This window comes from Octodon degus, unplaced genomic scaffold (genome assembly GCF_000260255.1).
Source record: "Octodon degus isolate 3935 unplaced genomic scaffold, OctDeg1.0 scaffold00105, whole genome shotgun sequence".
Lineage (NCBI taxonomy): Eukaryota > Metazoa > Chordata > Mammalia > Rodentia > Octodontidae > Octodon > Octodon degus.
The window spans coordinates 6,449,567-6,460,576 of record NW_004524681.1 but is presented as its reverse complement, the minus strand read 5'-3'; the positions used below and the strand labels follow the sequence as shown (position 1 = coordinate 6,460,576).

Sequence of the window (11,010 nt, the reverse complement as noted above, 5' to 3'; positions counted from 1 at the left end):
AGTTTAGATATATCAAAGAAGTACAATTCAGAGTTAATTTAGAAATGTCAAACAGAAACCTTGGCTTAATAACTCCAAATTTCCTGAATTATGTCAAAGCATTAACATAGATGTGCAAAATATTACCATGATACAATAACTACACTTGCAGAATCGTTGCAAGCACTCAAATATCACTGAATAAATTCCAGTAAAATTTAAACCTACTGATTCCAGATCCTATCGGACCCATGTTAGAAGCTCCTATTCTTCCTGCAAACCCTCCAATCATTGCACTGCCTAAACAGGATGGAAAGATAATATACTAATTAATTTAAATAATGAAACTTTTAAATTCCCAAGGTACTATTCTCTCAGAAGATACACAGTAACTGAAAATTATAAAGTATTCTGGAAATAGAGTTCAAATTTCTTATTGAAAAAAATACATTAAAATTCCTAAATAATTTTCTTCGGTCAAATGAAACATAAATTTACGATTTTTCACAAAATGAGGACAATTTCTGAGAATAAAACCTGAGAAAAGGAAAGAAGTATACAGCCAGCCCTACCAAGTCTACCGAAAGAATCTCCAAAGCCTCGATTGAGTCCAAGGTCACCACGTCCAAAGTCCCGCTCCATGCTAGTGGCCATCGCACCACGGTACAGCTCTGAAAAGATCACGCAACAGATGAACCCTTTTTCAAGTACATCAGTGCATGTAAGCCATTGAAGAAAAAATCTAAAGCTGAGCTGAAGAGAGCGAAGTCAAAAGTGCGAAGCTGACTAACCCCCACCCCAGCCCACACCCCTCACGAGCACCCACCTCACCACAATGGCCCCAGGTCCTGGCTCCTTGTGGCTTCTAAGACCCACAGAGCCCCTCCTTCCTAAGCAGTTAATGCAGGGAGGGTTTCCCCGCATACAGGTACGTACCTCCCATCCGGCCCACTCCGCCAAATCCTCCCATGCTATTCATTGCTTCCAGGCCACCAAACCCGATTCCTATGAAATAAGGACACATGTTGAGATTTTTACTGTCAATTATATAGCTGAAGGGGACACTCTGTAAATGCTAGGCCTCACCAGTAGGTGTGTCATCCACCCGACCTTGTGCAGCTACTTGTTAACATATCACCTTCCCCTGAGCATGAACCGGACTCAGTTTTTCTGCTAGCAGCCTTTAGAACATGAGCTAACAATGAACCGTAACTTTTTTCTTAGAATTCTCAACAGTTTCTAGTTCATTAAAAACTGTAATAGGTACATGCAAAAAGTAAGTGCTTATACATACCTCCTCCAATCCTATTCATTCCTCCAAAACCTGGACCATCCATTCCCATACCTCAAATAAAATACAGTACGTACTTTCAGTAAACCTTGCTTTAGTGACTAAAGAATAACATAATGCATGTTTGCAAAACGAATACCACTGGTTTGGCCACAGTGCAACACCAGAGGAGCAAGGGGACACACTGGAGCAGTTGAAAGTGCTGCTCCACACCAGTCGTCTAGGGTTCAAAAGGGCCTTTTGAAGCACTTATTAGACCAAAACTAAAATTCACTGGCCACATCTGCAACATTCAGCTAGAAAATACCTAGATGTAGGGAATCGCTCACTTCCAGAACAGAAACAGCAATGTCACTACAGAGCAGATTTAAAGATCCATTCAGAAGGCACAGACTCCACTGAACATGCCAGTTACGTGAGCGAAAGAATACAAGCATTACGTGTTTAGGAGGACGCGGCTCGACGGCGTGAGTGTCAGAGCACAGCGATCACCACAGCGGCCACCGTAACTGACAGCACGACTGCGGTATCTCAACAAAAACAGGACTTGGACAGTATTTACTGGTCCATCAATGAAAAAGTGATTCTCCATGTGCAGTCTGGGGATCCTGGAGGGTCTGCGCAATCAGAACTCCTTCAGTCACCAAGCGCTAAGGACATCACCTGCGCTGCTCCCCTCCACCCCCAAGCACGGGTGCACTTCTCTAGACTACACGTGCCTGGTATCACCACAAACTGAATGCAGAGGTAGCTATCGCAGCACAGGGACCTCGGACTTCGCAGACACTAAAGACGCAAAAAGACAAATGCCACTTTCTCCATTCTATTTTAATTAAAATTATGGTGTCTCAAAAATTATGTGAAAAATAATGGATCTCGTTATATAGATGGAAAATAACTTATTGCTAGTTTTAAACACATCTGTATATTTTTATATTTCTAACATTTCTATAATACAGAAAACACTGAAAAACAAAATTATTATGTAACTCATACTGCTATTATGGTTCTCACCAAATTTTAAGACTATAAAAAGGCCCTAGCACCAAAAAGGCTGAAAGCCATTTCTCAACATAAACTAAGGGTCAGTCCAAGGAAGCTGTCAAATAGCTACCTTCCTAAAAAAAGTTATCTCCCTGACTAAAGCTAGAGAAGCACCTTCCTAACTGAACAAATCCACACCGCTTGTGAGAATGGCAGCCTTCACCCCTCCCACAGCAGTCTACCACGACACGCAGGCTCTATGTGGAGAATTCCCCTCTGCCTTAAGGCCACTTTGTACCCAGTGTGTGAAGCACTGCCTCTGCCAGGCCCAGAACACACCTGACTCTGGCCCATCATTTCTCAGTGCCTGCTCTCACGGTTTCAATCTTTTTTCAAACCAAAGTAACATCCTAAAGCTCTCTAGCTCTCTAGAAGAGTTCTTTAAACACATATCATGAGACTAATAAACCCTGTGTTTATTATACAGCAAGTGTATCATTTAAAAAAAAAATCAGAAAGGTGTAATACTCACCACTTGGACCTAGATTTCCCATTACACCACCTATGTTCAACTGGCTGGCACTAATAGGCTGTCCTCCTGGACCAAGTCCCATTCCAATGCCACCAAGGCCACCTCAAACACAAAGAACAGTTAGTTGTTACCAATCCCTAGTCTAAAATGTTACAAATCTGCAAGTATAAGCACTGGTTCTTCCACTCATTTAGAAAACAGCATACAGAAGCCTGACTATAATACCACATGTTATTCAGCAGGCTCCCCTTTTGACCCCCTTGAAGGTAGACTGATCGGATGAACATAATACCACAAGGATTTGACTGACATATCACCCTGTCAAAAACACACATATCGGGGGCTGGGGAGATAGCTCAGTAGAATAAGGGCTTCTCTGGCAAGCATAAGGGGCAGAGTTCAATCCCCAGTTCTGCCAAAAAAAAAAAAAAAAAAAAGGCACACATATCTAAAAAGGAACGTCATGCACAAGTGTGTACAATCACCTACATCTTTGCATTACTTTTAAAATGGTTCAACACAAACTAAAAAAAGTCAACAACCACAAAAACAAAATAGTGAACAAAGCCAATGTGACACTATGTGGTTTTATTAATAACATAAACGCATACTTACATATGTACAACACCTTAAGTGCTTTCTAACTATCATTCAAAGATGAGCCTGCTGAGACCTTGCATTACCTACACACGGCCGCTCGGCTACATGACTGGGACTACCACTTAGGCCTTCTGTCTTGAAATTTAGGATCTTTAAGTCTAGGATCTTTACATGATCTCTTTGAAAATAAATTAGTTAAAATCAACTCTAAGAAGTATAATTTGATGACCTTATAAATAGTAAAACTAATGAACATTTGGATGGTGATTGATTCTCCTAAACATGACAGTAGTTTTAAAGTTCTTTCTAGTCACAGTAAATAAGTCTTAGGCTGAAAAAACCCATGCACTGTACATAGTTTTTACAAATCACAACACAGAAGCATGTTGTACTGAATTGTAAGGCTCCATGCCAAAGAACATGTCTTCTCCCCGCTCAGCTCTACAAATGCTTCACGTGGAAGGCAGAGCACCAGCGCTGCCGGCACTTAGACCAACACATGAGGGAGCACCACGCCTCATCTCTTCACCCTGGTGCCGCTCCACACCAAATGCAAGCCAGCCCGTGTCTGGGAGCAAGAAAAATCAAATGCATCTACGAGATTCTGCTCTTACCGAAGTCAAACCAGCAGGCTTGGATGTGAGGAGGTTCCTGCCTGCCAAGTACAATCGGCTCACAAAGAAAAGGAGGAAGAGAGCTGAGACAGGAACATAGAGGGTGGGTCCTGTGAAAACTAGCTTAACTAAAACAAAGGATTCAAAGTCCACGAATGCAGAGCACATTTGAACACGGACAAGAGTTGGTCCGAAGATTGTGGACTTCTGTTAAACTGAACACAGGTGAGTCTATAAAAAAGAGTATGTGTGCCATAGGTTTGAACATAGTATTACACCTTATCTAAATAAAGAGAAAAATATTAAAACAGAAAAGTACACTGGAAGCCCAGACACAAAGCCAGGATCTTGAGGACAGCTGCCTGGCTGGGTCCAGCAGAATGGACTTCCCCAAAGGTAGAAAGGGCAGGACTCAAGACACACTGCGAGGTTCCCAGAGTTTATTACAAAAGCTGCATTTTTGGAATGTGAAGGCCAAATCTCACACACACACACACACACACACACACACACACACAGAGTAAAACTGCCCACCAAAGAAAGACCAGGAAGCTAAAAGCAGCTCTGTGGAGAACACAGATCACCTACAGGGAAAAGATAATTCATCAAACAGCTAACTTAATGGCAATAACAAAAACCAGAAGACTATGGAGTATTTTTAAAGTGCTGAGAGTAATTACCAACGCTAAACTCCATAAATCTTGACATCTGCAAAAAAATCAACTTGAGAGAATTTACCAACAAAAGATGCATGCTACAACAGCTTCTAAAATGTGTTCCAAAGAGAAAAAAAATGATGATGTCTAATTTGTGGTATGTAAAAACAATACACTGCTACAACACTGAGGAAGAACAGTGTTTAATTCAGCAGGAAACTGCATGGCACTGAAGCATTCTGAGGTCATTCTACAACAATAATGAGTTTTAGGCTGTACGTAGGCATACTAAAATATCCAAGATAACCACTAAGACAAGAAAGAAGAATTAATATTTATAAAACAAAGAAAGAATATAAGATGGGAATTAATCCAAACAAATTAATAAATATATGTGAAACTCATCAAAAGCACAGCAAAGGCTGTCAAAATGACTTTCAAAAACTCTAATCCCAATCATAATACAGTTTGTAAAGTAAAAGTCAGAGAAAATAAATACTAAAAGAGAGAGAAAATGCACCAGACTAATACTAACCAAAACAAATTCACTATACTTATATGGCAGCATCAGACGAAAGACTTAAAGGTAATTAGTAAAGATAAAATCACTCTATAATGATAAAGTGACTCATAGGAAAATATATCAGTTCTTCTTGGGGAGAGAACATGTCAGTTCTTATCTTGGACCCTTCTACTAAGTTAGCTTGAAAATACTGATGTGACAACAAATCGATCACCATCTACCTATCCAAACAAGAATGCCAGCACACCGATGAGAGGCTGGCAGCGCGCAGCCATTGGCAGAGCAGCTCAGTGGCCAGCGAGCCCAGCACTCGCCAGGGTAATGGCTTTGCAAACGTGCCTGATGGAAGGCCCACCACGCAAGTCTAGACTCATCTCAGGGAAACACAATCACAGACCATGTTTCCTGATCACACTGAAGATATAAACAGGAAAATCACAAAAGTTTATGCACTCAAATACTCAAATATTACATTTCTAAATAATATGACTATGAGGAAAAAAGCATCAAGTTATATCATGTACAGGTACAAATCCATCATGATGAGTATAATCATTATGTATACCTAAAACGTCCCAATAAACTTAATGAATAAAAAACCACACTGGTGATTTTTAAACACGCTAAAAACTGAGTTATAATAAAAATATTCCATAGCAGAAGCTGTGTACAGTAGCTAAATTTATAATCTTGATTGTTTATCTTACAAAAGAAAGGCTGCAAACTAGTCAAGAAAGCTTCCAACTTACAGAAAGACAAAAAAACTTTAGAGGCTAACTGAAAAATAGGAGGAAAGAAATATAAGGCTAAGAGGAAAAATTAAATATATTGGGGGAAAAAATCCCCTTCTTTAAAAACATTTACAAAACAGACAAATTTCTAGGAAAACTGAACCAAGAAATAAATACATTGTGAACCTTTAGAATTCAAAAGGAGACAAAAATATGGACCCCAAAATTTAAGAGACAATATTCCAACAAATTTCAAAATGACAAAATATGAAAAAATCCTTTGAAAAATAAGAATTATCAAAATTCATTCCAGAAGCAATAAAAAATATGATCAGTAGCTCAAAACTTTTGCACCAAACACTACATGAAGGCAGAAAGCCTTACAAATATTAAAGGAGTATGTAATTCTAACAAAAAAAGAACCAACACTCCCCAACTCAATGTTTCTAATACTTAAAAACTGTGAGTAATCGAAAAAGCAGAAAAAGTATATAAAATATTAAATAAAGACACACAAGCAACATCAAAAAGGATTTAAAAAACAATTTTAAATGACAAACAGCAAGCAATACATGCTAGGATGTCACGCACACAAATCTTAAATTCAGCCTGTGGATGTACAAACATGTAGTCTAAATGTTCAACACTGTATTTCTAAGCCATTTCCTCGGGCTAAGGTACCTGCTGGGAGGTGAATAGGGGACGTGGGGAATCTCAATGTGTAACACTTCATTTAGTTAAAAAGAGCTAATATAAACAGTACGAGTTGTGATGTACAAGAATAGTTTTGAACATTTTGTCAGGGTATTTAAAATATTTTATGTTTAGAAAATATTAATATCCAGTGAAGCAGTAAGGACCTGAGATCATTTCAAGCCTAAGTGCCTTGCATATATGAACCCACACTGCTCCTGCCAGACCCATGAGGGAGGCACTAGGTACCACCAGGTAATCAGCGCCACTTCTGAGAGAGGGCACTGAGGGAGGTGCTCAGGACCTCACAGCAGTGCTATAATCCTCCCTCTATAACCTTCTGGAAAACAATCTCATGATACTAATCAAGGTATACCTTCAGATCTTAAAATCTACCTCAGGATATCTATCTAAAGGAAATAAACAAAAACTACTAAACTTTTATATATAAAAAAGCACACATTACTCTGCTAAAAACTAAAGGCAACAGAAGACCTAAAATAAATATTTAACAGCAAATGGTTATGCAGCAACTATATGATAAAAAACCTGGAAAATAATTTTCAATATAGAAAAATGCTTATACCTTATTGTTAAAATATATAAACAACCAAAAACACTAATAAAAAATTCAGTATCACTTACATGGTTTTCAACTATGTAAAAAAAAATGTACACAACACAGAAAGAAAAATTTTTAAAAATGTTAAGATGGTAAGGAAACAGCAGACTTTTTACACTTTATAAGTATGAACTTAACACGTAAATTAACATGACTGCTAATACGTATGGTCAGGAAAAACTACCAACAGAAAGAATGTGCCATGTAACATTTATCTTCTTCGTGTTCCTAATAGCACCACTGTGCTCAAAAGTCCAAAACTGTGAGCAACTTGTATGCTGAAACGGAAAGCTTTGCTTATTAGCACCTAACAAAACCAAAGACAAGAAAGACAGGGTCCGGAATACAGCTCAGCAGCATAAGCGCCTGCCTGGCAAGTGCAAGGTCCTAAGTATGATCCCCAGTACCACAAAAGAGAAAGAAAGAAAGAAAGCCAAAAAAAAAAAAAAAAAAAAAAAAAAAACCTTAAGCTAAAAAGATGATAATAAAAAGTCAGTTTTTATATTATCTTACGTGGTAATTGTGGTGTTTTACTGTCATGTGAACGGTAGTCTTCATGAGGGACAGACTTGTCATCCTAATTGCAAAAAAGTTAATCATTTGGTTAACTTTAATGTTAACTTTTAATCTAACAGTATAATGTTGCCAACAGTGAGCATGGAGGGTTAGGAGACACAGAGGCACTCACCATTTTCACATGCATAGGTCTATCAAATAAAAACTGCCCATTGAACATAGCTGTTGGTGCAGTCAAGGAAAGCTAGTCAAGAAAACTACAAAATTAAACCTGACACAAACTAACGAAGGAGCATCGAACTATCACTAATATTTTAACACCTTTAATATTAAAAATATGTATTTATTGGTACAAATCTCTTCCATTTAATCAAAGAACACTTTAAGCTTTATAGTTCTATTTTATGAATAAAATATATTAACTCAGCCACTGAAAAAAAGTTAACAAGGCTTCATTCATCTAAACAACTGCATTAATGTACCAAGGGTACATGTACTACCAATCCAAAGTATGTACGCATACAATCAGTTGTGGTAAGAAGGCAAACTAAACTCCATGCCAGCCCTGTCCATACCATATGGCCAATTCAGGCTCTTAAGAGTCACTCTAGTCCTTGAATACCTTAAATGTTTTATGTGCTGGAGAGACTGAGATGTAACACAGATCTAGGCCACGCAAACTTGAATTCCATGATGCTCACAGGATGACAGCAAGTTTCTCCAGCCTCATTAAACAATGTTAAAACATCAATCAGGATACAAATTGCTTGAACTGCTTCAATCGCTTGCTCAAAAGTGACTGTGCCCATTCCTCTGCTCTTGCCGTCTTTGTCTTCTTTAATATCTGCTCGCTTGACAGTTCCAGCTATGCTGAACACTTCCTTTAGTTTTTTCCAACCAACTTTGAAGTCCAGCTTAATATAAAATTGTATAAAGTTATGCAACTTTAACAAATTCATCTTCTCATTTCATAAATGCAAAAGAATCTTTTCTAAGCTCTCTGATTCTTGTTCAATGGTATACCAATAATGTTTAAATTAAAAAAACTTAAGTTGTTTAAACTCAATTCAGTTGTTGCTTATCCTTATTTTTTAATTCCCCAAATCAACTGCTCAATTCCCTTATACATACAGATCTTAACAGCCGAGCTATCTCACAACTCCTTGGACTTACAACCTACCATCTGGACTTAAGCCCTACTTGGGGGATGGATACAGCTCTGTGCATCTTTTGACAGAGCCTCAGTGTCTTTTTTTTTTTTTTTTGGTACAGCATACCACTATATTCTCTGCTGATAGCACTGTACAGAACAGCACTGTAGTTTTATATTGTTACACATTATAGTAGTGCAGGCTAGAGTTATACAAATAAAAGCAAAGTCATCAAGTTGAAGTTTCCTTTGCTGATTTCTTTGTCCTGAATATTTTAATGTCATATTGCATACAATTCCTCATTTAGCAACCAATTCATTTATGGACCTAGTTGGCAGGCCAGAATTCAGTTGTTAGATGAGTAACTATATGTGAAATTTATACACCTATTTTCATTGAAAGAAAATCAGATTTTGAAAAGTACTGTCCTTTATACTTACTTTCAAGAACTCGGAGAAAACAACAAACCAACTATAACATGCACATTCACAAATATCAAGACTACAAGAATAAAATTCATTTACCAGTATGAATAAAAGTACATATTATTAAAGCTGGTAATATCATAAACTGCTCAAATGTTTATAAATTCAGAGTTCTGTTTAAAAGTTAACTGTGCTTAAACTCTAATTTCATCTCATACATACATAAATTGGGTTGAGTTAACAATTATGGCTTCTCTAATTAAAACCAAGCAAAATGTTTTATAAACATGAAAAACATTCATCCAATCAATCTCATGATTAACACTAAGGTAGCCAAACAATAACATTTTAGATTTAAGCTTAAGCTTACATTAGCAACAAATATTGTGGAACCAAGTCTACCAGCCTGCAAGTTACTGATAACCTCAGGAGGAATGTTCGGGTTATTGAGAATGGATGGAGGTAAATTCATCAACCCAGACCCCATCTCCGGGGCATGGCCTCCTGTAAAGGATCCCCCTGTTCGCTGCAATGCCCTCCGAGCATTTTCTCCATCAGGATCCTGCAACACACAATGAATGGTAGGTACTACCAAGCACACCAAAAAAATCTAACACTTAAAATAACAACTTCAGATTCTATAGTAGCTAACCCATCTGGCTCTATTACTGACTCTCGTGAATGAGATTTTTCTTTTTTCTAGTCCAAAGAAGTGAGAAGACTCTAAAAACCCACAGACAGACAAAAGACTTCAGTCTTCGGAGATACCAGTTAAAGACCCCTTTTCAATCACTGCAGTCACTAGGAACTGACTTAGCACAGCTCTTTGAGCAAGTCTAGTACACCCCTATGGAACACGCGTGGCTCAAAGAGGGGCAAGGCTGACTCTGACTCACGACTCTTTTCTTTCCAGAAGACAGCAATGGCGAATTCTCACCACTGGAGGCCCAATAAAATGTTAAATTCAGACTAATGTTAAATGCAAAGCTTTTCAATGGAAATACTGGCTCTTATAAAGCCCAGAAATAAAAAATAAAAAAAAAAGTGATGCTTATTGTAATTTGTAAATCTCATTCCTGAACAAAATATAGTTAACCAACCTCTAAATTTTTACTTTCCTCAATAATGATTATGATCTGAGGTAAAGTAGGAAAAGTTTTTTAAAATGCCAAATGTCCAAGTACAGAATATTTATTTATTTATTTACTTATTTTTGGCAGTACCAGGGCTAGAACTCAGGATCTTGCATTTGCCAGGCAGGCACTTATGCCACTGAGACAATAAATTTTTAATGCTTATTAATTTCATGAGCTACATTCTATCTTTAAACAAAGCCCCCACATACACACAGACACCAAAAAAAAAAAAAGTTTAAGTGTGATTCTAACTCATTCCACTAGGTGGACTACAAAACAGACACACACATACACACACACACATGCATGCACACACACACATTCACAGTCATCTTCAGTGCCAGGTGACTATGTTAGGGGTAACCATTAATTGTACTCTGCTAGCCTTAGTGGAAATGGGAACTAAATAAAGTTGGATAACTTTAATAAATTCTCTAGGATGGCCACAAGAATAGAAAGTAAAAAGACGGGTACAATAAAAGTATTCTGGTTTCTAATGTATTTCTTCACTCATTATAAAGAAACACAAAAGATTAAGTAAAAAATTCTGTCAAAGA

The 11,010-nt window shown here is 37.6% G+C and overlaps 1 protein-coding gene across 5 annotated transcripts in view; it reads right to left on the bottom strand.

Moving 5' to 3' along the window:
• Positions 1–11,010, bottom strand: part of Myef2 (myelin expression factor 2) — a 40,581-nt gene that overhangs the window by 9,150 nt on the left and 20,421 nt on the right. The window contains exons 6-14 of one of the 5 annotated variants that reach the window (XM_004639019.2): positions 9,688–9,879; positions 8,502–8,655; positions 7,914–7,963; positions 7,739–7,802; positions 2,787–2,888; positions 1,274–1,324; positions 916–984; positions 552–650; positions 208–279 (exon numbers count right to left, since the gene is read on the bottom strand). In XM_004639019.2, the coding sequence (XP_004639076.1) occupies positions 208–279; positions 552–650; positions 916–984; positions 1,274–1,324; positions 2,787–2,888; positions 7,739–7,802; positions 7,914–7,963; positions 8,502–8,655; positions 9,688–9,879 (853 nt within the window). The remainder of the gene's footprint in view (positions 1–207; positions 280–551; positions 651–915; positions 985–1,273; positions 1,325–2,786; positions 2,889–7,738; positions 7,803–7,913; positions 7,964–8,501; positions 8,656–9,687; positions 9,880–11,010) is intronic. The other 4 variants (XM_023724053.1, XM_004639020.2, XM_004639021.2 and 1 more) reach the window with 4 other exon arrangements.